Here is a 27,135-nt window from a genome sequence, read left to right as displayed (position 1 = left end):
TTTAACTCAGTCATGCTTTACAGTGATGATGATGATGATGATGTTGATCACGTAGAGAGATTTTAACTGTGACTCAGTCACACTGCAATAATCTGATCAATAATCTGATCAAATCAACCTGTTACATTGTTTATCAATGAAGGCCTTTCAAATTAAAAGTGAACTTTATCATTTTCACGAATTTCGATTACATTTACAAGCGTTGAGAAAACTCCATGTTCTGTGATTTCTAGACATCACCGCCTCCTTTCCTTCAGCCCGCCTTCATTCACACATACGCGCTTTGTGGCTCCTTACGCGCGGTGGGCGTGTCAGCAGCCTGGACCGGAGAATACACATAAGAGAGAAGTGCGTAACTGCAGGCGCGCAAAAAAGTGCTTAAGTCCAGACGGGAGAATAGACCCCTTAGTGGGAGCTTCAGTAGAGTTGTTAATTATGGCCAAATGAGTATGTGTTTGAAGGTTGGATGTACAAAGAGGTGTACATACTCTGTAATCTGTAGTGTTATAAAGGGGTTTATTTGTGGGTGCAAAGTAAAATAGCGTGTGTGATTTCCCTGGTTTAATTCTATGGGACATGCGCATGATAAATGTGTTTTTTTTTGCTAATTTTTATATTTTTGTCGTTTGGTGTATTTTTTAGTAATGTATGTGTTTTTGGAGCCTTTTTGTGTAAATTTTCAGTTATTTTGTCGTTTTTGTTGGAATTTTGTGTTTCTGGAGTCATTTTGTAAATTTTTGTGCATTTCTGTTGTAGTTTTGTGTACTTTTTGTATAAATATTGTTCAGTTTTTTTGTTTATTTTCCTCATTTAGTATATTTTTATTATAAATTCCTTATGTGTGGTGAGGGCATGTTTTAAGATGTGTGCTCTCTCTTTCTCTGCCCGCGGTGACGGTGGCTGGATGCACAACACACTGAGACTATGTGCGAGCTGCTAAAAAAAAGTTTAGAAACAGCAAAAATGTTGCATGCACACACAAACACGCAGTGTTTGCTGGATCGGGAGCACACGCGTGACTACGATGTCACTACGGTGTGCAGTGATTCGCTGTAGTGCGCCACGTGACTAAAGGCTCCGGCAAAGGATGATTTTTTTTATTGAAATTATTCATTAAATGGACTATTTCAGTCCAAACAAATCCCACGTTGCACAGCTTTGAACCAAGCTGCAGCTATATAGAAAGTATGAGCTCTGTGTGTCCCTGAACACCAAAGATATTTGAGGCACAAACACACATACACACAGAGATTCCTTGCTTTAATAGATAGATAACCTAGCTGCCCAATCTCACACTCACTGTCAGACGAATCCAAGCAATTCTGTGTGTTTGGCAAAATTGTTCCTACAAGCACTCAAGATGCCAAGACTCTCATTATTGTGTGTGTGTGTGTTTATGTGTGGTTTCTTGTTTTAATAGAGGAATACAACACCAGCATTCAGGAGAAGCTGCCTCTTATCATCGGCTCAGCAGCTGCAGGCCTGGTGTTCCTCATCGCTGTGGTTGTCATCATCATTGTCTGCAACCGGTGAGTCAGTCCTGTTGCTGCTTTTATGAAAAGAAAAAAAATCATATCTGAACTGTCTTCTCTTCAGCCCGTTGTGTTCTCATCAAAGTCACCCAAAGTTGGTTCAGAGGTTCTGGTGTGGAGTCACGTTGGGTTCAGATATGAATTTTTAATCCATTCCAGTATTTCAGGGCAGCAGAAATAACATGAAGTCAGCAAGTTGAAGCTGATATTGAACACGTATCAAACGGTTATCACTCAAAGTTCAAGATTGAACGATTCACCATGGACGTTTTTATTAAATCATGCGCACACTCTTATTGTGGATTCCTCCCATTTCTTGGCCTGATATGAATGAGGACTTTCTGTTTTTCTTGCACTGAATCATGTGAAAGCAGCGATTCTGGGACCATGTGGTTTGATATGCTTGTTACCAAACGGGAAACGGACCATTTCAGGCCTCAGTTATAGAAAGTTGTTGACAAAAACAGCCAAAGAAAATGAACATGAGTTTTACAAAATGAAAACCTGCTGCCAAAATATAACCCGTTTTTCTTCATCGCTCTCAAATTTCATATTTAATATCTATTGATACTCCTTGTTTTTCCCTCTCAGATGTATAAGGTGACTAAAGATCTTATCCTGGTGATATATGACGGTGGAGATGTTACTTTGATACTGAGAAGTGTTATTTAAGTAGGATCAATAACACCTAATTAATCACTGACTCCAGGCATAGCATCAGTTTACTGTGGGAAATTCTTTTTTCTGTTAGGATGAAAGTTACTGAACAAGTTTGAATCTTTTTTTCCTTTTAAAGACTTATTAGATTCGTGTTGGCTCATGTTTGTTTTCAACTCTCTTAAATACTATTGCACAGTAGTTAATGCAGCTCATAATGTTAGTCTGTGTGTACAGCTACTGTATACTATAGTATACACTATATAAAGGTTATTCCAAACAGTTTAATGTACTGTAATCAATTGAGCATACATGGCATATACGGAGTAATGGGCCCCATTCATATATCGGTATGTGTCAATGATTCGGGCCCCTAATCAAATTGTGAGAGGCATCATCATAATCTACGTTGAATTACCTTTGAAACGATATATCACACGACTACGTTCCCATGAATTTGGAAATGACCGGAAATGTGGCGTGGGCCCCCTACCCCATTTTAAAAAAAGGGTTCAGAACATCTCATATTAATTCATACCAAACTGCATTCCGATCCAATGACAACTAACAGAGGAGTAGTCATTTGAAAAATGGGGCCCCCAGGGTCCCCCGTGACACTTACGGGGTAATGGGCCCCATTTCGATATTAGTTTGTGCCAATGATTCGATACCACCAACCGTCGTAATATTTGACTCGCAAATAAATGAGAAATCGACTTTCGTTTTTTTTCTTTTGGGGCCCCCCTGGGTCCCAAATCGAAATTCAGGCTCTGAGCGTCGATGCGTACACATCCATAGATTATAGCTACCAAATTTTAGCCTGGATCGTTCACAAATAACAGAAGAGTAGCGATTTTAACTAGTGTACACAAGAAGGAGGAGTAGAAGTAGAAGTAGTAGAAGAAGGAGAAGGAGGAGGAGGAGGAGAAGAAGAAGAAGAAGGTAGTCCAGCCTACAAAGCGTCTGTGGGGTCGCCTGAAATTTTTGATATCAAAATGTGTTCATGATCCAAAAAAGGCTGGGAACCACTGCTCTAGTGCTTATTTCTCTGCTGTCAGGCCCATTGTTACATCTGTGGCCCAAAGAGCTAAAGGTCACTGTGTGTAATACTGTGTAGATGTAGACCACTACAAAACCCACATCTCCCTTGAGACCAGAACCCATTTCCTCTCCCCCCTCCCCTTCACAGTCCTTGTCCTCATGTATAATTTAATGAAGTGTTTAACGTCATCTGTGTAGCTTTCAGTGATTGTATTTAATGTGAAAAGTGCTAATAAAATAAACCCAACATTAACATGTGGTGTTGTAAACAGCTGGTGATTGTTTCAGCACTAAAAACAAACCAAAGTTAACCCTCCACCTGCGTACGTTTAGCCTGAGCAGACCTTAGGATGTTTGATCTTTTTCTATCCACCTTCTTGTCTTTGAGCCGAAGCTAGAGTTCTTTGTCTTTCCCCAGGAGGCGGGGCTTCGATCGGGCTGACTCAGAGTACACGGACAAGCTGCAGCACTACACCAGCGGCCACAGTGAGTAAAAACCCAGCTCTGCTCCGTGCTCCTCCCCCAGCACCAGCCACACCTGTCTCCATGACTACTGTGTCACACCGTCATCTGTGTGATTACCATTTACCTCGCTTCATTCACACACACACACACACACACACACACACCTGTTTCCATGGCGACCACCTTGCACATCAGTAGTAGTACCCTTGGTTGAGGCTTTATTTGCCCATGGTGCACTTTCTAACTAGCTTAGCCTGTCGTCTGACTCGCTAAGCTCTGGATTTCCCACCTTTTGCTGTTGGAGTGTGATTTCTGTGCATAGTTTACTAAAGCTATTGTGCTGAAAATAGGTCAGTGTTCATTCACGTAAAGGACATTATTACTATGCTAATGCACGCGAGTCATTGTTAAAAATTCAATAGAGTTGGTGATTGACTGGAATTAATCAATAGTTGACGGGTTTTTTTCTGCACGGCTGTTACAGTATCAGAGATGATAATTAGGAAAAGCAGCAGGTTAAAGATGTGAGATTTAGTCTTTTCATTATGGTGTTGTGTAAGACAAGGGTTCTCAACCTTGGGGTTGGGACCCCATTTGGGCTCATGAGACACTGGGGGGCGGTCGCCAGATGCCTTCAAGAAACTAAGAATATTTTTGGATCAATTTGAGCCAAATTTGGCCTATTTTTACCCTTTTTCTGCACATTTTAACCTATTATCACTTTTTCCTGCCATATTTTTGCTCCCTTTAATGCATGTTTGCTACATCATCCCCATTTCTGCCGATTCTCTATTAAATGTCTTTTCTGCACTTTTTTTCCACTTTCAAGACATTTTTAGAACTTATAAACCCTTCCCACCACTTTTTCACCTAGTGTGACAAATATTGACCCATTATTGTCACTTTTAACCTCTTTTCACCAAATTTCATGATTATGTTTTGCCAATTTCACCACGAGAGCCAATATTGACACTTTTAACCCTTTTTTTTTTAACCAATCAATCAATCAATCAATCAATCCATATTGCCAACACGAATTTGCAATGTTTAACCAATTTCTGTAGTTTTTAAAATCCCAGTTCGCTACCTTTTCCACAATTTTTGGTCACTTTTAACCTTTTATTTCCCCGATCTCTAGAACCTTTATTTTGGGGGTCATGGCCTAAAAAGGTTGGTGTAAGAAATCCGGCCAACATTCTTAGCTTTTCTTCTAAATATAAAATATGCCAATGCATTTTCATTTTTATGCTCAGGGTCTCATTTTAATTTGTGCATTTCAATGCATAAATAAATATCCTATTGTTACGTGAGCTCATGATTAAAATGAAGGCTCTAGCATTTCATTGCCATTGCTATCTAAAGTGTGTGTGTGTGTGTTCAATAGTGCTTCATCTTGGGAGATTGTTGGGTTTAGTAATTGTGAAGTTTCACCGAATAATAAGATCTTCTCCAACCCTGCAGCTTTTTTCAGTACAGTGTAGAAAAAGCTTTGTGTATATTTATTGCGATGCAGTATCACCAAGGCCTGAGTTCAGTATTTATTCAGGTAGCCTCAGGCTTGATGTGAAGGTATGAGCCAAATAATTGGATTTAAAACTTAGGACACTTAAGTCCCCGAACACTTAAAGGCCACCTTAAGCCAATTTACCTGGCATCAGGGCTCAGAACAGCCAATTTATTTCTTGGAGTGGAGCTGAGCTGATGCTGATATTGGGTCCAGGTTTCTCTCCTGAGTGTTAATGCCTCAGTGACTCACCACAGATTATATACATAATTTAAACCAGCTTCATCATTACAAAGAGGACTGGAGGTACCATGTTTATACATGCAAGTCGTATAATGATTGCCTTTTGTGGCTGCAGTCCCTCCTTTAATATTCTACCATCATCATCATCATCATCATACAAGCAACCAGGCTATTAAACTACAAGTAGGGCTGGGCGATGTGGACCAAAATTCCTATCAATGTTTTTTTCTCAAAATGGCAATACTGTATATAATATAAATCTCAATATTTTTAATAGGGATGTCCCGATACAACTTTTTAATTTCCGATATTGATCTGATACGGTATCAACATGAATCATACATACTTTTATTACTTATTTTGTAGTGTAGGGATGAGAAAAACTGACCCATTTATTATTAACCAATTGGTTTCATACATTTTGTGAGTGAGTTCTGTAGTGTGGCTTGTTTAGGGTTAGGATGCACTTAGTAATCCATAAAACTGTGCTTTTCATGCTGTTCTGAGAAATAGCAAAACAAGTATTACATATATACACAATATTGTAATTTTCTATAACACCAAAATGGAATACTCGATGTATCCTTTTCGTTTAATTTAATTTATTTATTTTAATTTTTTCAAGCAAGGACAAGAAAACAAAAACAAAAGGAACAACAAAAAACACATACAAGGAAACTCCAACAGAGAAAAACAATGAGAGATGTTAAAAATAATAGAAAAGATCCATGTACACTTATAATTGTAATAAAATGTCCCCATTTCTTAATCAACATGTTTCATCACATTGCTTCCGTCTGTTTGGACTTCTAGAAATACACAATGTGATATATCGCCCAGCCCTAACAACAAGCCTGAATTCATTGACTTTTGATCCGTGTTGGATTGTGAATCCTGGAAGCGTGACCGCGGGAATCAAATACTATAGCCTCTCTTTCCTTTCTTACAAGTGACTCCAGGAATGAAGATTTATATCGACCCCTTCACATATGAGGACCCCAACGAGGCAGTGAGGGAGTTTGCCAAGGAGATCGATATTTCCTTTGTGAAGATTGAGCAGGTCATCGGCGCAGGTAAGAAACGCCAAAGGAATACAGCAGTGGCTTGTAGCCAGGTTCGGCTATAATAATTAAATTATAATTATTATAATTGTTATAATGCTTAATTGATCATTAATTACAAGTATGGCGTAACTATAATTGTAATTTTAAGAATCTGTTGCTGTCATAGCCGTAATTAAATTGTAATTGAGTTTAGATAAATGACTTTGTAATTGTAATTGCCATGAAAATTCTGTTTTTTACAAAAAATTACACAAGTTACAGTTCTATGTACAGTTCTACACATATAGTTAACAATTATTAAAATATGTTTCATATCAAGCTTTCCAGCATTTCACCATTTAAAAAATAAAAAAAATAAATTGAGTTGTATACTGAGACAAAAAAGCTTAGATGTCCACACCAAAAATATTAAAACCTATATTTTCATTGATTAAGAAGCCTAATAAGGTAATCAATAGATAAGTAAGAAATGAGATGATAGATAATTGTTTTTAGTGTATTACAGCTGACTTAGGACTCGTTAGCACAAGAGATGCTAACAGAAAGCTAACACAAGAGGAAGGTTCACTTTTATTAGGTTATTTATTTCAAGCTCAGTAATTGTGATTAATTGTAATTGAGGACCTAATTGTTATTGACTTTCTGAGGACATAAAAGAACTGTAATTGGAAAAACTGCTGGTCCCTGTAATCATAATTGAATTGTAATTGACCCCAACACTGGTCGTAGCTTAGTCACTGATTTTACATGGAACTGCTTTGGTTCAAGTATTTTTCTTTTGTCATTTTCCCACAGGAGAGTTTGGTGAAGTCTGCAGTGGAAACCTGAGGCTGCCTGGCAAACGAGAGATGTTCGTAGCCATAAAGACTCTAAAGTCTGGCTACACAGAGAAGCAAAGGCGGGACTTCCTGAGTGAAGCCAGCATCATGGGCCAGTTCGACCATCCCAACGTCATCCATCTGGAGGGTGTGGTTACCAAGAGCAGCCCCGTGATTATCGTCACTGAGTTCATGGAGAACGGATCTCTGGACTCCTTCCTCAGAGTGAGCAAACATTCAATTATCCTCTTCACAATGTTCATGTCTCAATGTGAATTGGGAGTTTGTTTTGACCAGTATCCAATATGGGGGTTTTTTACCTTCTTTGGGAGCAATAAGCCTTTACTGTGCAGCGTGTCACTGTGTTCTGTTGGTAAAGTGATGGTAAACTCGCACAGTTGGTAAAATGTAGAACAGAAAAAATACTAGATGCAAAAAAAATATATACATATATATAAAATCATGCCTTGTCACTTATACAGTGAAATTTGGTAATCTAACCCAGGGGTTCTCAACTGGTCTCAGCCTGGGACCCACATTTTGTAACGGTCATTTTTTAGAATTCAACCGACCAAATTTAGTTTTTAAAAATGAGCTTTTGAAAACACACATATATGTTTTTTTTTTTTTTTTTTTTAAATGAATCTATATATTTTCCTGTGCAACATGTGCCTGTCAAGAATCAGAATTCCTTTATTAATCCCAGGGGGAAATTGCTTTTGTTACAGCCACAGAACACATCACAAATAAAAAAATAAAAATGTGAACAAAGGCAAAAGAAAGAATAAACAATAAATAAGTGTATAATTAAGTAAAAGACTGTTAAAAAATAGGGATCAGAAACACAGACATTACAGTAGTAGAAAATAAAGTAGGATAGATAATAATAATAATAATAATAATAATAATAATAATAATAATAATAATAATAATAATATATACCAATATGATTCAGATATTTACAAACATAATACAAATATGATTTAAATATGCACAACAGTCAAGCTATGAGGTTACAGAGATGAATTATACAGTTTGATCGCCACAGGCAGGAATGATTTCCTGTAGCGTTCTGTGGAGCACCATGGTTGGATCAACCTGGTACTGAAGGTTCTTCTGTGACTGACCAGCACATCATGGAGTGGGTGGGACACATTGATCAAGATGGATTTCACCTTGGACAGGCTCCTCCTCTCTGTCACCACTGTCAGAGAGTCCAGTTTAATCCCCACAACGTCACTGGCCCTGCGGATGAGTCTGTTGGCGTTTGCCAAGAGAAAAGTGTCTGATTTATCTACACTAGAATCATCCTTTCATCACTATATCTACACTAGAATCAAACTTTCATCACTATATCTACACTAGAATCATCCTTTCGTCACTATATCTACACTAGAATCATCCTTTCATCACTATATCGACACTAGAATCATCCTTTCATCACTATATCTACACTAGAATCATCCTTTCGTCACTATATCTACACTAGAATCATCCTTTCGTCACTATATCTACACTAGAATCATCCTTTCATCACTATATCGACACTAGAATCATCCTTTCATCACTATATCTACACTAGAATCATCCTTTCGTCACTATATCTACACTAGAATCATCCTTTCATCACTATATCTACACGAGAATCATCCTTTCATATCTACACTAGAATCATCCTTTCATCACTATATCTACACGAGAATCATCCTTTCATATCTACACTAGAATCATCCTTTCATCACTATATCTACACAAGAATCATCCTTTCATCACTATATCTACACTAGAATCATCCTTTCATATCTACACTAGAATCATCCTTTCATATCTACACAAGAATCATCCTTTCATCACTATATCTACACTAGAATCATCCTTTCATCACTATATCTACACTAGAATCATCCTTTCATCACTATATCTACACTAGAATCATCCTTTCATATCTACACAAGAATCATCCTTTCATCACTATATCTACACTAGAATCATCCTTTCATCACTATATCTACACTAGAATCATCCTTTCATATCTACACTAGAATCATCAAGTCCATTATTTTTGACCAACTGTTTCTGACCCACCCATACAGGTCTGCGACCCACTTTTGGGTCCTGACCCACCAGTTGAGAAATCACTGATATAACGCGTTTTTCCTTATGGTAGCAGTGCACGGGAACAGTCTTGGGGTTAAGGGTTTTTATGTTTAACTTGTCTTCCTGTTGTCTATAAAAAATGAACAATTTCTGTGAAAATAACGCATACAATTACAAATTCAAACAAACCTATAATTCCAAGAAAATGAATGTGTTTTATTGTACATTAGAAGACGGGCGCCATCATCTAAGGTGGTCGTACGTTTCCTGGTATAGACAGCCGTCGTGTTTGATTATATATAATGATGATGATGATGATAAGCGTGTGGTATGTCACATCAAACATTGTTTCATGTCGAACTGGCAGCTAAAGATACGGCTGGAGGCTCTGAGCTGTAGCTGCATCTGCCAAAAGTGACAGGATGATGTGCTTCACTGGTTTTAAGCTCAAAGGTTCTATTTCCAGGTCTTTGCTCTGACAGGATCTGCTTTGAATAGGAGCAGTTATAACATCTCTGTCTGTTACATGACACAGTCATAGAGTTTAGCTGCTCAACACCTGTCCTAGAAACACACACTCATGTCATATGTGTTGCTTAGTAAACAATTAACTAACATAACACAAAAGATTGGTAAATGATTAAAATCAACTTGAAAATTAAATTAATGTAATTAAATTTGAATGAATTTACTCAATGTTCAATGAGCTCTAAACACACTGCTGCCATGGATTTGTATGTGTCAGCATAAATGTTTGTGTCAGTAATATAGTAGTATACTGTGCCAGAACATTTCCGGTAATTTTCCACAAGAGTTTGGGATTTTGGAAATATTCCAAATTATGTAAACCTTTTTAGGAATTATTTATTGAAATTAACCATAGATTTTGAATAGTTTTAAATGACTATGTCATGACCAATCATATATAAAAAAAAACATGTATTCTTATCATTTAAAGGAATTAATGGGAGGTAAAGATTGGCCCATAACAGGGATGTTAAATACAGATAAGAAAATGTTTTTTTTAGCATTATCTAAATTATCAGCACTCATCATTTAAAGTTGCCCCAAATTTCTGGTTATTTCCAATAAATAATTCCCATGACAAGTTCATAATTTTGAATATTCTCAAAATATCCAAACTTAATTTCCCACTACTTTGTAATCCTAATCTCTGCTAATTCAGACATGATCTAAAGGTTATTTATGTATGTGCTCTCTTACATACTGTAGCTACTTGTTTATTTAGAGTAAATGACTAAATGATTGTAATAAAACAAAATAAAATAAATGTAATACTATTCAGGGTCCAGGGGGTTTATTACACACCAATTATTCCAACATATTCCCAGTTGGTTTGTTTAAAAAATATCAAATATATATATATAGTCATAACAAAATAACCAAGCATCAGCAATGGAACAATAGTGAATTAAAACACATTTTTAAACTCATTATAAGAAACCTCAAACAGAACTAGACTGAATTCAACATTCCTTTTTCCTAAACATTACAGAACACATCAACATTTCTCTTGAGATTGCAAGCTACATCTGTAGCCACACCTGAGATGGTCAACAATCACAACACCAAACATACCTTATTATTTATATAGGAGGAAAGTAGGGAAAGTGCTTTGCCCAATGACACGTTTATAGTAAAAATGCAAATGACTTAAATTATTAAATAAAAAAATATCTAACTAATTTATACAAAGTTTATACAAAATTTTTTGTAAATATCTTTTAGAATTAAAGCTTTTATTTTGATGTCTGAGTCATTATTGTTATTTAGTCCGTTAGCTTTCCTCACATGAAGCTTCTCTGACTAAAAACGCTCTAAATATAGAGAAGCGTGAGCTCGTGTCACCACACTGAGGCGTGCTGTGTCATCCTCCGTCTCAGATAGGAAACATTAGCTCTTTCTGGGAGTTTGTTGTGGCTGGGAATGCTGTTTGCCTACATGTACATGTTCTCTAAATATATGTGACAGCACTTTGTATTGAAAACAACAGGGAACGTCTGTAGTGGCTCACACTGACAGCTCATGACAACAAACGCTGACAGCGTTCACGCCTCTGTGTACGGTGTGTGTGTGTGTGTGTGTGTGTGTGTGTGTGTGTGTGGTGGCGCTTGTTTAAAATGGTCATTGCAGTTTGTACTCGGGTTCCTGTTGAAGGAATTGTCACGTCTCCCACTTCCTCTAGCGGAACGTGAGGCCGAGACAGTAAGAAAATCAAACAGTAGAGAACAAAAAGAAGAAGAAAAAGTTATGTTCAATTGTATATATTTACCACATTTTCCTAATAATTCCAGCAAGTTTATTTTGTTTTCTTTTTTAAAAATATGTCATGTTTAAACGTATTCATTTATTAACTTTTTTCAGGAAATATGCTTTGAAATGTACTTTGATCTCTGTGTAGGTAGATTTGTCTTTATTGTTCAATGAAATAAAACAAGTTTTATTTTCAATCAAAGATAAAAAGTGTTCAAACGTAATTTTTTTGGGGGCTCAATTTTTTGCGTTCAAACACTTTCTTTGATTGAAAATATATTTCAAAAATATTTATTTTTTATTTAAAAGTTTTTTTTTTTTTGTTGATTGAAGTCGTTTTTTTATCGAATACACAAATCTACCTCCATAGATCTCCTGACATTTTTCGACTGCCAACTGTCAGTCTTCCTCAGAGGCATCTACTAATCGCTTTGATGTGTCCTTATGAGTCTTTATTTATACTCTCTTCTCAAGAGACCATCAAGGGACAGGGGGCGTGGCCAGCCTGAAAGAACTCTCAAGTGTTGTCCATGCTCAGAAAAACACATGAAAGCAATCAATAGATGCCTCTGAGGAAGACTGACAGTTGGCAGTCGAATTATGTCAGGAGATCAATGTAAATTTCCTGAAAAAAGTTGTCTGAATAAATTAAACTTTAACATATCACATTTTCCTACGTTTGGATGTAGTTTAATAACCCTTTATTTATTGATTATTGATTTAAGTAAATTATTCAAACCAGACTTAGCTTTCAGAGGTAATGGTGATCCATATTTTTTTTTTTTTCGATGAACGTTTCATTTCCCCTAGTCACTGTGCAGCCCTTTGATGTGAGTTAAAGTATCCAGTGGGCTTTGGATGCGATCAGAGGAATATACGATTAGCCTTCCAAGCCCCTTTGCTAATGCTTCCTGTCCGTCCACACCCAACTTTGAGGCTCCTTTATTCTATTCCTTGGAATTTCTCACTTTTTTCCCCAGTCGTCGTGGGTGGTGAGAAGTGAAGGTGTGCACAGTTGGAAGCACAGCTGCACAACTGATCTAGACCTTCCCCAAGCTTCAGTTTAAAGCACTGGCCATGAGAGGGAGGGGGGGACAGCTGTAGACGGCCAGACAGACAGTTTAACTCTGTCCTGAGTTCAAACCAAACGCTACCATGCAGTCAGCTCATGACCCCCAAAATTAAGGTTCCATCTGTAGCTGAAGGTGGTTGAACACAGACATGAACATTGAAGAACAGTCATGTGGAGACAGGACCATCTATAAGGGGGAATAAAGGGGAGAGGGTTTATGGGGTCCATCCATAAAGTCAGTAAAATGATGGTCCATTGTTCTATGAATCTGTGATAACCACATTTATTTATTCATCTGAATAATATCCACTGTTATCCAGGAAGTTAATTATTATTTGCACCATAGTATATAGTTATCGTAAAGATGTAAATCCTTGTTTTAATAAGAAAAAAAAATGTGTTAAAAGTGACCAAAAATAGTGAAAAAGGTGATGAAACAGGGTTTTAAAAACCACAAAATTGGTTAAAAGTTGCACATTAGAGTGGCCAAAAATGGACAGAAAAAGTAGTAAAAGGGTTCTAAGTGTCAATATTAGAGCGATTAGTAGGAACTAACTAAATAATGGGCATGGCAAATAAATTGGCAAAAAAAATTAAGCATGATGAAATATGGTGAAAAGAGGTTAAAAGTGTCAATAATCGGTTAACATATTCAATAATGGGTGGTAAAATGATAGAAGGGGTTTATAAATGCTGAAAAAAAATTTAAAGTGGAAAAAATGTGCAGAAAAGCCATTGAAATTTGATGGAGAAGTGGCAGAAATTGAGTAATGAGGCAAAAATGCATTAAAAGGAACAAAAATATGGCAAGAAAAAGTGATGAAAATAGGTTAAAATATAGCAAGTTTGGTGTAGTTGCAGAAAAATTGTAAAAAAAATAAGCAAAATGTGCTCAAATCCTAGTTTATTGAAGGCATCGGGGTCCCCCAAGGTTAAGAACCCCTGCATTAGAGGACATTTTATCAGTACAGTGTCTTTTTATTCTTATTTACATCACTTGTGTGATTCCTTTTTATATTCAAACTAGTATTATGAGTGTTATGAAAGTAGTTGACATTGTCTTGAATGCTATAGATTCTATTGGAACATTTTTTATAGTTGGGTTTAACATTCATTCTACTGAGATGTTTCTGGTGTGTAATTAAGTCTCATTGTGTCTCTTTCCCAGCAAAACGATGGGCAGTTCACTGTGATACAGCTCGTGGGAATGCTCCGAGGAATCGCCTCTGGCATGAAGTACCTCGCTGACATGAATTACGTTCACCGCGACCTGGCAGCTCGGAACATTCTGGTCAACAGTAACCTTGTGTGCAAAGTGTCCGACTTTGGCCTCTCACGCTTCTTGGAGGACGACACGTCAGACCCAACCTACACAAGTGCTTTGGTATGAAAATTATTACGTTCTAGTCGTGACATTCAAAGACTCCACCTAAAAAAAAAAGACTGTACTGTATATTATTTTGTAATTGAGCTGTCCTGACTTTTATCGTGACTCATTCATCTGCTGCTTCACCAAACTGTATTCATGAAACGATTAAGGGTTAAACTCAGGTCAGACATATGCTCTACAGCACACTCCCACACTCTTGTCTCCCTATTGAGACAAATATCAGCCCTTCACCTGTTCTTTCTTTCACTCTACTTGTATTTTATGTTTCACACTCTCCTCCCAGCGGTTTTGTTATATCCATCTCCCAGTTTGAATTACTATCTGCATTGTTGCAGTGAACAGCACCTCTCTCTCTGGAACCAGTAAACGTGACGGTCAGGTTTCAGTCCCGCTTCCCCTCACTGAGATTGTGTCCTTTGTGTTCACAGGGAGGGAAGATCCCTATCCGGTGGACTGCACCAGAAGCTATCCAGTACAGAAAGTTCACCTCGGCCAGTGATGTATGGAGCTACGGGATCGTCATGTGGGAAGTCATGTCCTATGGAGAGAGGCCTTACTGGGACATGACCAATCAAGATGTATGTATTTCATATCCTGCTAGTGATTTGGAAATGTGCTTCTGAGTTTGCACTGAAACATTTTTCATAGAGGCTGAACTTTACTCCTACATTTCTCACTTTGCCTAAAGCCCCTAATTTGTCGTAGTACAGCAGATTTGTAGCACTATTAGACTAAGATGTTCACTTTTGGAAAAAACATGAACATTTATCCATTTTTGAGTATGCAGAATTCACTTTTAATGGAATCCACGCTGGCAAGCCAATGGTTCCCACTCAAAAAACAAAGAAATTCAAGATGGCGACCATCCGTATTGACAATTTGGATATTTTGTTATAACTATATTTTCTATTTGACATATAAGCATGATCTCAGTTATAGGTGTTCAGGATAAAGGAATTCAAAAATCTATCTATAAATACCAAAAATTGTGCTCAGAGCAAGTTCCAAGATGGTCACCATCCATTGTGAATTTCAATCTCATAATAATTTTGGTTATGTTAGATGTAGAAACATGATCTAAGTGGCAAAATGTAGGTTATAGGGACAAGGATTGTCATGAAATAGTTTAAAGTACTGTAAATTACAATTTCTTTGCAGCCACAACTGTGTATGACAAAGATGTCCTTTAAAGGGTGAATGATTTGATTTAAATCCCCATAAAAACATTAATTAATCCAACTATTTTCATTTATTTCTCAGGAAGATTATATCTATTGTAAATCCTGGTGCATAAGCATTAATCTGATGATGTGTTTCTATCATAACCTTTGGACTGCTTTGCATTATTATGTCAAATAGAACCAAAGTTATGACAAACATAGATGGGAGCCATCTTAGATTTCTTGATTTTGAGTGGATCCCATTAAAAATGGATTCAGTGCACTCAAAAACACTCATGTACAAATTTTTATGCTTTTTTCCAGAAGTGAACATCTTTTTGACTAAATATATCAGAGACGTTCTGCTTTTACTTAGCTAAACAACAGCTTTCACACATGGCTCTGATATTGGAATCCTCCCTCCACTCACTACTGAAGTATAATCAGATCATTTGCAATGTACAACAGTACTCACTGGACAATTTCTGCTCTTGACTGAAGCCTCCATTTTCTGTCTCCCTCTGGATAGCAGAAGAGAGAACAAATTATGGCTGCACAGATAATGAAAATAGTTAGAGGTTGAAATTGAGAACACTAATGTGCTAAGAGGGACTGACAACCTCAACAGTTATCTTATTAGCAGCCCTAGATAGTGTTCTGTGCCGCTCCATCGGGCGCTTCGTTTGGTCTCATGAATGAGATTAATCCAGGTCTGAATGGAGCTTCCTTAATGGTTCCCATAATGAGCAGGGGATCATACGCCCCTCGCCCACAAGCACACTTTGGGTTGTTCCGCTCAGTTAACTGTGCAGCACCTCTGTGAGCTTTCTCCACCGACATCGTTGACTCAGCCTAGGCGAGTGTTGAAGGTGTCTTTATGGAAAGAGAAGCATTAAGTGTCTATTGTAAAGGCCACTGGTGAAGTCACTGCTGGCTGAGTGTGAGTGTGTATGTGGAGGAAGGTTTACTGTACGTTCTGTGTCTGAGACGTTTTTCACAGCTCTACACGTTCAGCTTTAAAGCACTAGTTTACGAATGAATATATTTATGCATGTAAGTGGTGATTTTCAGTTTATTATGTTTGACACCTTGGCAGGAAAGAAATAATGACTTTAGCAGCAGATGTCCTGCTGCTAAAGTCTGTTCTGTGCTCACCAGTCGAAAACGTGCCAGTGTTTGCCTGAGCCATGAGAACAAAGTTTTTAGCATTGAGTCAGGTTAAAAACACCAAAACAGCATGTATAAAATAAACATTATCACTAAGGATGCGCCAATCGATCGATTGCCCTTATTTTGGGAGATAGGCCAATCCTTTCATATGGAACCGATCGTTCCAAAGGTCTTAAAGTCAGTCATAAAGTCAGCCACTGTCCTCTTCTGCTCATTCTGTCATTACCCATTGACTTATGAAAATGTTACACATGATAAACTTTATTATTTTTGTAGAAGATTTGACTTTTGGGAGCTTTTATCTTGTAAATGTTTGCAGAATATTTTTAGATTTATATTTTTACATTTAATTATCAACAAAGCTGCTGCATTTGGACAGTTCTTTAATTTATTTTTACTCTACAACAAAACCTAAAACTCAGGACACTTTATTGGTGATTTCAGATGTTTTTTTTAGTTGTAGATTATTATTTTATCATCTACCCCAAACTCTGTGATTTTCTTTATTTGTTAAACCAAAATACTTTATTTTTGGCTAAGAGCTGAAAACAGGTCTGCAGTGTAATTATATCACTTCCTTTGTGCTAAAGGAAGTGATATAATTTCATGTTTTTGACAGCAATCTTCTAAACTTTGAGTTTATATTTGAGTTAACTACCTCATGTGCGGTTAAAACCATATGTTTGTATTGTTTCATGGATATTGTTCAATGTTTTACAATAAAATAAGATTGAAATATTCAAGGTGTATGCTCTTTAAGAAAACATTGCAGTCGGTGCAGCCCTACCACTGATAACTGATTTGTCATTTCTCCAACCATTTCTATTTTTCCTGCTATTTAATAGTTTATATAAACTAATAATTGGATCGATTAAGTGCACATTTTCATTGATGAGCGATGTTCGGACGGCAACATATCCTAAAATAATGTTTGTTAAAAAATGAGATGCATGCCTCATAGTTTTCAGGCCAGCTTTGTCATTAAATATTTACCTTTTTTTTTGCATGAGAAAATCTAGTGGTCATTGTTCATTTGAGTCCTGAAGCATTTGGCTTAGTTTAAGGAGACGTGATCCCATCAATCACTTCCAAAGGTACTGTTAGTTTAGACCAGTGGTTCTGGTTCTACTTTGTTTCACCCTAAATAATCCTAAATAAATAAACACATTTTCTAATTTTGTGAACTAATGTAAAAGTGCAGTAGTTAAAAATACAGGAAATAATGAAACACTGTTTGCAATCGGTTCCAAAAAGATTAAGAAAACAAAAAGGAAATTATTTTTTTAAGTCAGCTATTGAAAGTTTGTTTATTGTTCCGCTCCATTTGAATTACATGATGACGTAAATAATTATTTTTGCACTTTAGTTCCAGATTGCATATCTAAAGCAGTTTAATAATGTAATTTTTTTTTTTAATTTGTGCTTCATTAATAGGTTCTCATTATTATTTTGTGAGCATGCGTTTTTGTTTAGTGTTAATGATCTTTGTTGTCAATGAAGAAAGGCCTTTAAGAAGATTGGCATGAAATTGAAAATGTTCTCCTGTTTGTCACGCCGCACCTGTCATGCATCTATTCCCCACCAGGGGGGTGCGCCCCACCCTTTAAGAAGCACTGCTTTATTTAGTCCCATCATCAGAGATTTTGTCAGTCAAAAAATGTAGTTTCTGAATTTAAGATGAACAAACTTTAATCTGGTCTTCTGTTCTTTTGGCTCACTAATGGTTTACGCTGTAATTATTCTTCCCTGAGTTTTAATAGGAGCTGGAGAATGTTTCTAAAGTAATCAGATTTAGTTAAAAGGCTTCCTTTGTCTTTAACGTCTCTTGTTTCCTAAGGTTTGTCATGAAAACACGCTCTCTGTCTCTCCACTTTTATGGGATTTGACCAAACATGTGATTTATTCCCCCACCTTTGTTTCTGATCTTTGTCTAATGGGTTGAATGCTTTCACTGACGGTTCATTTCCACAGTTTATCTTCCAATTCAACGTCAGAATACACAAGGCTGAACGTTTAGTTCTGTACAAATATTTATGACCTGACTATACAAAACAGGTGAAAGTAGAGAAACTGTATAACTGGCTCATACAGTTTCCAGGGTTTAATGTGTTTTTTATGACGGTAACTTCAAACATTTCCATTAAAAACATCCTTGGATGGGAACCCTGCTCTCTGGCTGCCCTGTAGACGTCTGTTGTTGTTTACTGCAATTTCAGACACCTAATGTTAGTTATTATTTCCAAAAGGAACCACTTATTCCATCTTTCCTATTTTTCCCCAACATAAAACATCGACTAAACTTTTTAAATATAAATTACACGACAGGAGAGAGAGAGAGAGAGAGAGAGAGAGAGAGAGAGAGAGAGAGAGAGAGAGAGAGAGAGAGAGAGAGAGAGAGAGAGGGGAAAATTAACAAATAAAGTGTCAGTCTTGGTCCCACCCCAGGCGTGAGATGACCAGAAATTATAAAAACTATAGAAATGAATCTATTAAATCAGTGTTTTTCAACCTTGGGGTCAGGACCCCATGTGGGGACGCCTGGAGTTTAAACGGAGTTGCCTGAAAGTTCTGAAGAATTCAAATTGATTTTAGAATTTTTCTTATTCTTTTTTTTTTTTTTTAATTAAATCGACACAATCTTAAACAACTGTTTTTCTATACTTTCACCTTGTGAAATATAAATCTAGTTCACCTAAAATGCAGTAAAAAAAAAAAAAATATATATATATATATATATATATCTGAGCTCAAACACGATCAAAAAAAAAAAAATGTCTTTTGGGGTCGCCAGAAATTGTTGATGTCAGAATGGGGTCACGATCCAAAAACGGTTGGGAACCATTGCACTAATTGCACTGATTATTTCCACTTAATTACAAAATGAAATTATTTAAAATGTGTTATCACTCGTTCATTCCATCATTATGCTCTGTAGTTGTTTTTAAATAGTAAATAGTTTTCTAAGCAGATTATTGTAGTCAGACAAAGGGGGTGCTTGGATCAGAAAAAAGGGGGTTCTTCTTGGGCCAAAAAGGTTTGAGAACCACTGGTGTAAATGATATGATCTTAGATTAATAAATATTAAACCAAATTACAAAAGCACATGTTTTCCCCCCAAACTGAATGGTACACTATGTTCTCCACATCCATTGATCTCTTCATCAGCCTCGTAGCAACCGCTCAGAGATCTGTGTCTCCCTCTGCAGGTCATCAATGCCATCGAGCAGGACTATCGACTGCCTCCACCCATGGACTGTCCCAGTGCTCTGCACCAGCTCATGTTGGACTGTTGGCAGAAGGACCGCAACAACAGGCCTAAGTTCAGCCAGATCGTCAACAACCTGGACAAGATGATCCGCAACCCCAACACGCTAAAGGCCATGACTCCTTTATCCTCAGGGTGAGCCATGGGAATGGGTTTGCTGTTATTGATCTGCCCTCTCGCCATTTGTGTGATACTAGCATAGGTGTTAAAAGCTGTCAAAAGGCATCCTACATACTATTCCTGTTAAATAACATGTCGTACATCATGGGTCACCAACCTTCAAAGGTACTGAATAATCCAAAGGGCTGCCCGATGGAAAAGCACCTCCTAAATAGTTAATTTTGACAGTTTTACTTTAATTAGAAGGTATAATAATAAAGAAAGATTAGCAGGAACTTCAAAACACAGAAAATGTTTCAACATGCAACACTTTATTTCTCCTCATTCATGCAACCGTTCCATTTTTATTACATTTCACAGATAATCGTTATGTTTCTATTTTACTAGCCACTAACTAACAACGTGTAACTAATGAAGACAACAAAATATCTTGCTGAAATTAGTACGCAGAAGTCAAGGACACATCAAAGCAATCAGCAGACGCCTCTGAAGCAGACTGGCAGTTCAAAGTCAAAACATGTCAGGAGATTAAAGTTTAAAGTAAATTTCCTGAAAATCAGTTGTCAAACTAAATGAAAACAACATATTATTCAAAAAGACTCATCGTAAAATGTGAAAACATTTGAACAATTATGTAATATTTGTTTTAATGTTTTAGTTAAAATAAACATTTAATGATGGTTAATTTGAAAAACTCAAGTGCAGCAGTATTTAACTTTACTAAGAATCATCTGACTACATCTGTATTTATATTTCAGAGTTTGAAGCCTTGTAAGTAAATCTTGTTTTAGACGGAGCTCATTGGTCATTAGTGCTGTGGGCCCCTCACATAGTACCATTATGGTGACCCCTGCTGTACATACTGTCTATGCATATAACTCCCACTTGTTCTGAATACTAGCTTCAACTGTTTTGCTTGGCACTGGGCAATAATGGAAATGAAAACCTTTTGGTTCAGATCTCATCACTCCCGTGAATGTTTCAGGCTAATCCTGCCGTGAAGCAATTTCTAAAACAAAAGCGTTTCTTCTTCTCTGGGTGTTCGCTTTCTTGGAATAGCTTTGCGTGTATTGATTTCCATTATTCTCCTCTGTACTTTCATTTGTGGTGGGATGTGGGACCAAAGGCCAGGGTTTCCACAGACGTAGAGTGAATATATTGGCTCCCAGGCTCTTCACTTCATTTTGAAAATTCACTCAATAGGAGATAAGTTTGGAAAATACTGCTGCACGGTTCAGGCTGTGGCATCCATTTAAGTTTTGTCTAGTATTTTAAAAACTTTTCTAAATCAAATGCAGGTGGTCTGAGCTGTCTGCGATGCTAGACCTGTCATTATTTCATGGTTTTTTCACGTGTCCTCAGTGTTCACCTCCCTCTCCTGGACCGCAGCATCCCAGACTTCTCCAGCTTTAGCACCATCGACGAGTGGCTGGATGCCATCAAGATGGGCCAGTACAAGGACAACTTTGCCAACGCTGACTTCTCAACATTTGATGTGGTGTCTCATATGACCATGGAGTAAGTGCTGAGGATTCCTGCTGTTGAATTATCTTAAGAACAAACCATCACAAGACGTCTAGTGGCTGAGTTTCATTCATCAGACTTTGATAAAGGATGCTAGCTGTGCATGCTATTAGCATCGTAATTTTGTCATTTCAAGGCTGTGGGCACAATACTTTAAAGCCCTGCTGGCGCCCTTATCGTGTGCCAGATGTGCTGCTGCAGGCTCCTTTAAAAAAACCTATGTTTAATGGTTGAGAGGAAATGTAGGAATAATGAGCTTTGTTTCTGGACAGAAGTAATTATGTTCATGTAACATTATTTGGAGAATTATTATTAAATGTAGCGAAACAGATCACATTGAATTTCCCTACAATGGATTATAGAATCCTAATGCAGAGATTAACCCAAAGACATGTTGAGCTCCAGATCTTTAAGCAAAGCAGTTAGGCCTTGTGTAATCCAACAAGTGTGTTTTTTTGTGTCTATTCAGTGAAAAACAAAAGAAAAACCCAAGACTTTTATTGTTTTATTGAAAACTGAAGCAAGTACAAGTAAATCTTGTTGCCGACTCATGCCTCGAAGCCAATGCATTGTGTGTTTTTGTTGGGAACTATGTGGTTTTGATTGATTCTGGTAGAAAGACATGTTGAGAATCGATGGTTGGAAAGGACGACGTTTCTGGTTTGCATCAGTCCCATTAGTTAATCTCCATTACTGGTTGGATTAGTTCTTTAATGTTCCTTCATACGGCTGGTGTGTATGTCATGTGTAATGTTGTGCACAGATGGAGCCTGAAACATCTGCCTCTGTCTTTACTCACAGTGACATCCTGAGGGTCGGCGTGACGTTGGCGGGCCATCAAAAGAAAATCCTCAACAGCGTCCAGATGATGCGGGCGCAGATGAACCAGATCCAGTCGGTGGAGGTTTGACCTTCCAGTGGAGAGAGAAGGAACGACGACATAAGGCGGCAGGGATTCAGGGCTCTGGGAACCAAGGATAGAGTGGAGCTGGTTTTCTGATGAGTGACAGTGTGTCTGCTTTTCCCACCGGGTGACACTCTCTCTCTCTCTCTCTCCCTCCCTCCTTCCCTCGCCCCGCTCGCCCTCTCCTTCCTCCCTTTCATCCTCTCTCACTAACTTGCCCTCCGAGCCTGGGATAAACCTTGAGCTGTGAAATAAAAAAAAGTCCACACGTCGAACAATCAAATAGTTCCTCAGTGACCAGCGACACGGTTTTCAATCTTCCACCAGTTTTCATTTGATGTTGAACTTTTTTTTTTTTTTTGCTTGTTTGCTCTGATAAATTTTGTAAAATTTTTTTTTTTTTTTTTAAATGGAGGGAAAAAAAAGAAATGAAAAAAGGAAATGAGTTTATCTACAACTATAGATGCTACATGGTTGTTGATTAGAATTGTGTAGAAAAGCTACCCTTTAAAAGGGCGAGAAACAAGGAAGAATGGGACATCCTCTAAAAAGTGTGGATTTGTGTTTATTTTTGGACCGTGTGGAAACGCAGAGGTCTGCAGACAAGGCGAGGGGCACGTGACGTGCACATCCAGGACATTTCTGGAAAATAAAGAAATGGACAGATGGAAACAAGGCTTAATGAGACAATTTCAGCTTAAAGTAGAAGAGACGTTTTCTTCTCAGTGCTTTTCTGTTGTTTGACGTTCACACCATGCTTCCTCTCACAGCCTGCCAAAAAGAACTCTTCTCATCTCCTGCGCCTCCGTTACTGTATATACGCACTTACCCTGCCAGGACGAGACAGCTCAGACACAAGAAACAAACTGGAGGGATTCAACGAAGCAAAACCATCCAAACGAGTCCTACTGTTTACATCATCATTTGATAGCATGCTAACGGAGTGCTACGATTCACAGTGCTTTGATTTGCTGCAATTACTCAGTTGGGTTGTAACGAGCTTGGGTTTGACACGCTTTGCAAAGTAAACAGTCGTTCTTCCAGTTTTCTTTTTGACACACAAATGCAAAGTGTTCTATTATTGCGATTTCTCTATTATTCTAACTGAATCGTGTTACCTTTGAGATGTTCTTGCAGCACTGATTCCATTGTCACTCTGGATCTTCCATTAATGTTTTGAAGGTGGGTTTTTTTCATTGCGTTGTTGCACAGAAACGGTTTCTGGACACTGGCAGTATTCGCATTTATCCAACGGTTCCTTACACGTTTGAGGGTTGACGTCTCTGTTGGGGGCCACATATATGACGTTTGTAGCGTTCAAGCGACTTGTCAACACTCAGGCAGGGATTCATGTGCACAGCCAGGAGTGCCGCTCCGTGCACGGAGACATGGCAGCCAGACATGAATGTCCAGCTGTGAGCCATCGTTCAGATGTGTCTGATACCCTGGATGCGGGCACAGATTCCCTCCCTTGCCCTCCTGAACCACATGCCTGTTGTTGGCCACCTGTCGAACCACTTCCACTGATCCACCCACCAGCAGATTCCACCAGTTGTCCCAGTTCATCTCAGAGACTTTAAAGGCACTCATCGGTGCGTGCGCTTTGGTCGTGTCTCGAACAAGAAGAAGCGTGGGTTACAGAATATTTACGACTAGACAATTCAATGAGTAGATGTGGACGTAGATCAGTTTCTGAAGACAGCAGAAGATGTCTTTATCAACTTCATCTGTTTCTGTATATTTAAGGGAAATTGTTTTCTTCAAGCTTTAAATGACACATGAAAAGGAAACTAGAGGGAAAAAAGTGATGTTGTGATGGTACAGACAACAACATGACGTAAAGAAAAGCATTTCCAGATGAAAATGGTGACGCTATGTTTTTTCGATGCTGCCAACTTTCTGACCCATCATTAAAGCAACTATCCTTGACATTTTCTTCATAGAATTACCTTAAACAGGACGCTAAAGGAATGCTAAGCAGAGCTGAAATTGATTTAGTCTTATGATAGTCTAAGAAAATGCTTTTTTTTTTTCCTCCAGGGTTTGCTTTTTTAAGAACATAATTTTGTTTAAGGCCCATTATCAGACATTAAGTATTTACTGAGCATCTTTTGCTGAAGAAAAGTTTTCCGAAAAGTGTCACTGACTCATCCTTCACTCATTTTATTTAAGATGAAATCTCTAAAAAAGAACATTACCCAATTATATTATTTTAATGCCATGAAGTCATTCTGAATATATATATATATAAATATATATATATATATAAAACTAAATTGTGGCATAATTTTTCAAGGGTTTCTACATTTGGGTAATGTGAGATCTGATCATCTGTAGATATTTGTATGGATCCACTTATTTACTTCACTGTTACCCTTTAAATCACTCATTAAACGACTGTATGTGTGACATGACTTTTGCTTATGGAGTGAAATATATTCATTATCTACAGACTCGACTTCCTTTGTTAGAATAAAAACCACTTCTCACGTTTTCTGTGGAAAGTCGAGACAGGATGGGTTTGGACCTCAGCGGTGGTTTTTGCTCTTTGCCAATGGAAACACTTTGTACTGTTTTTACAGTAAAAAAAAACCACTCAACCCTGCCTGCGTGCGTCCCTGTGCCAATTTTTCAAGGTCGTAGTAAAACCTTTAAGTGTCAGCGTTCTAGTTACTTGATAGTGTTGCACAAATACAAGCTGTGCCACGTGGTACCCACCAGCTAACGGCAGTGCCTAAAGAGTGTGTAGAAAATGGCTCCTGTTTTAATGAGTGCAGTGTGTAGCTCTGGAGCGCCCTCTGTTGCCGTGGTGGAAAAATGTAACTGTTCAATCTCCATTTTCAACTTTGTGAAAGTCTCATGATGGACAAACTCTGGCTGATGCGTCATTGGCTCTGATAGAGAATGTTTTCTACCATTACTACTGCCTCCTGCTCCACTCCGTCACCCCCATCCCCCCACCTCCTCCTCTAGCCTATAGCATTGTGGCAGTAAACCAGAGGAATCTGAGTCTGTACTTGCTTCCCGGGTCGCTGAAGCCCACATTGAACGCCAGTGCCATTTTGGACCACTGTGACTAATGTGGAAGTTCCTTGTTTGTTTTTTTTTTGTATATATGTATATTGACTGTAACCCTGTGAATGATGTAACAATTTCATTATTTGTAAAATTTTCATTGGTTTATTTTCTAAAAATGGAAAACCCGACTTGACTCTCCTCAATAAAAAAAAATAAGATCTGTTATAAAAAGCTACCACTCGCAGTTTATTACTTCTACTGTGAGAAGTACTCCATCCTAACTTTTGTTTGTTTTCATGGAACTGGGAAGAGGGGGATGACATTTTATTTTGGTGGGGAAAAACTACAATATTTAAATAAAAAAAAGTAATCCTTATTTATCAACCATTTAGATTTATGTTTTGCTCGTTAATATTAGAGGTGCGACAATACACTGAGTTCACCATACAATAGATGATAAATGGGCTCGTGATAATGATGCAATATTTTTGGAAAGAAAAAAAGACCAAAAAATAATAAAGTTGGAAAAATAACCACGCTTTTATTTTACTTTAACATACTTACATATTTACATCTGGGTATGACATTTTTAACTCAATAGGAATATTAAAAATAAAAACAAACATAATAATCTGTGGATTTTTTTTTTTTTTTTTTACCGTCTTACCTTTAATGTTTTTTTGTATTATCGTTTTTTTTTAATTTTGTTATTCCTTTTTTCTTTTTTATATTGGTTTCGTAAGTTTATTTGTAAGTATGAGTATAATTGAAAATTGTATCACTTTGAAAAAGCTTATGATAAAAATAATTATGGAGGGGAAAAAAAAGTCATCAACAATGAATATTTCCTAAGATCAGTGAGATACAACCTCAAAGATCACATTTACACACCATTTATGATGGTGCAGCAGCTTATTGTTATCATTATTATTTTTATGTATTATTATTATCATAACACAGAACATTATAAATCAAACATAGCTTTGTTATTTACATTTACAACATTAGTCATATCTCTATATAGTGATTTTTCCAGTCGATGGTATTTCCAAGTTCAGCTCAACCACAAGTTATTTAGTCTTGCGTCAGTTTTATGGAAAATCTTGATTTTTAAACATGAACAAATAAGCTTCCACCGTTAGAACTAGTTGAACATAGAGTGGTTTCTATCAAATGTGTTCTTTAATTATCACTCTCTCAGTTTATACCAACTCTACAGGCATGAGTGAGTGTTTCTCAAAGCCACAAATACCAGAGCACGGACAGATCACGGCGATCCAACCGACCCAAGGCAAACTGCAAATTTGGGGATAATTCCTGAGGTTAAATGAAACATTATGGTTAGTGTCACAGCTCTACGGTGCCAGACGACTGCACTGCACATTGTTCTGTGGTTTGATGTCAGAAGTGATTTGACCAGGAGTGCTGCCATGTCGCTGTGGCTACACTTTTTTTTTGAGTGGAGGTCAGACTCCCTTCACCCTTTTTTTATGGGATTTTGAGAGCTCATTAGTGGCTGATGCATGAAAGGCCGGAGACCCCGACCTGACCCGGCTGAGACTGGCACGTGTGTTGGGGGGGGTGGAAGCTGAGAAACAAGGAACCGATGGTGCACTTAAGTCTTTTCCTCCCACCTTGTTCGACCACCCGTAAGTGGCCCCCAACACCTTGATGGGTTTGAGCTCAGCACCACCAGACATGGGAACCAGTGCGGATAATAATGGACCAGGAACAGGAGGTGTGAGGGAGATTACTGAGCTATGTGAATGATGGTCATGTGTTTTTACAGCTACCATGTGGAGATCAGGACCTATTAA

At 37.6% G+C, this 27,135-nt stretch overlaps 1 protein-coding gene across 5 annotated transcripts in view; it reads left to right on the top strand.

Moving 5' to 3' along the window:
* ephb2b (eph receptor B2b) overlaps nucleotides 1-25,370 on the top strand; it is a 168,949-nt gene extending 143,579 nt beyond the window's left edge. The window contains exons 8-16 of one of the 5 annotated variants that reach the window (XM_028446025.1): nucleotides 1,421-1,529; nucleotides 3,652-3,716; nucleotides 6,402-6,515; nucleotides 7,302-7,549; nucleotides 13,936-14,151; nucleotides 14,586-14,735; nucleotides 19,694-19,887; nucleotides 21,235-21,390; nucleotides 22,198-25,370. In XM_028446025.1, the coding sequence (XP_028301826.1) occupies nucleotides 1,421-1,529; nucleotides 3,652-3,716; nucleotides 6,402-6,515; nucleotides 7,302-7,549; nucleotides 13,936-14,151; nucleotides 14,586-14,735; nucleotides 19,694-19,887; nucleotides 21,235-21,390; nucleotides 22,198-22,306 (1,361 nt within the window). In that variant the 3' untranslated portion in view covers nucleotides 22,307-25,370. Of the gene's footprint in view, nucleotides 1-1,420; nucleotides 1,530-3,648; nucleotides 3,717-6,392; nucleotides 6,516-7,301; nucleotides 7,550-13,935; nucleotides 14,152-14,585; nucleotides 14,736-19,693; nucleotides 19,888-21,234; nucleotides 21,395-22,197 lie in introns of those variants that run through there. The other 4 variants (XM_028446024.1, XM_028446021.1, XM_028446023.1 and 1 more) reach the window with 4 other exon arrangements.
* Nucleotides 25,371-27,135: the final 1,765 nt, after the last annotated feature.

This window comes from Gouania willdenowi, chromosome 5 (assembly GCF_900634775.1).
Source record: "Gouania willdenowi chromosome 5, fGouWil2.1, whole genome shotgun sequence".
Lineage (NCBI taxonomy): Eukaryota > Metazoa > Chordata > Actinopteri > Blenniiformes > Gobiesocidae > Gouania > Gouania willdenowi.
Note: the sequence above shows the minus strand (reverse complement) of the source record. Positions and strands in the feature narration are given on the sequence as shown.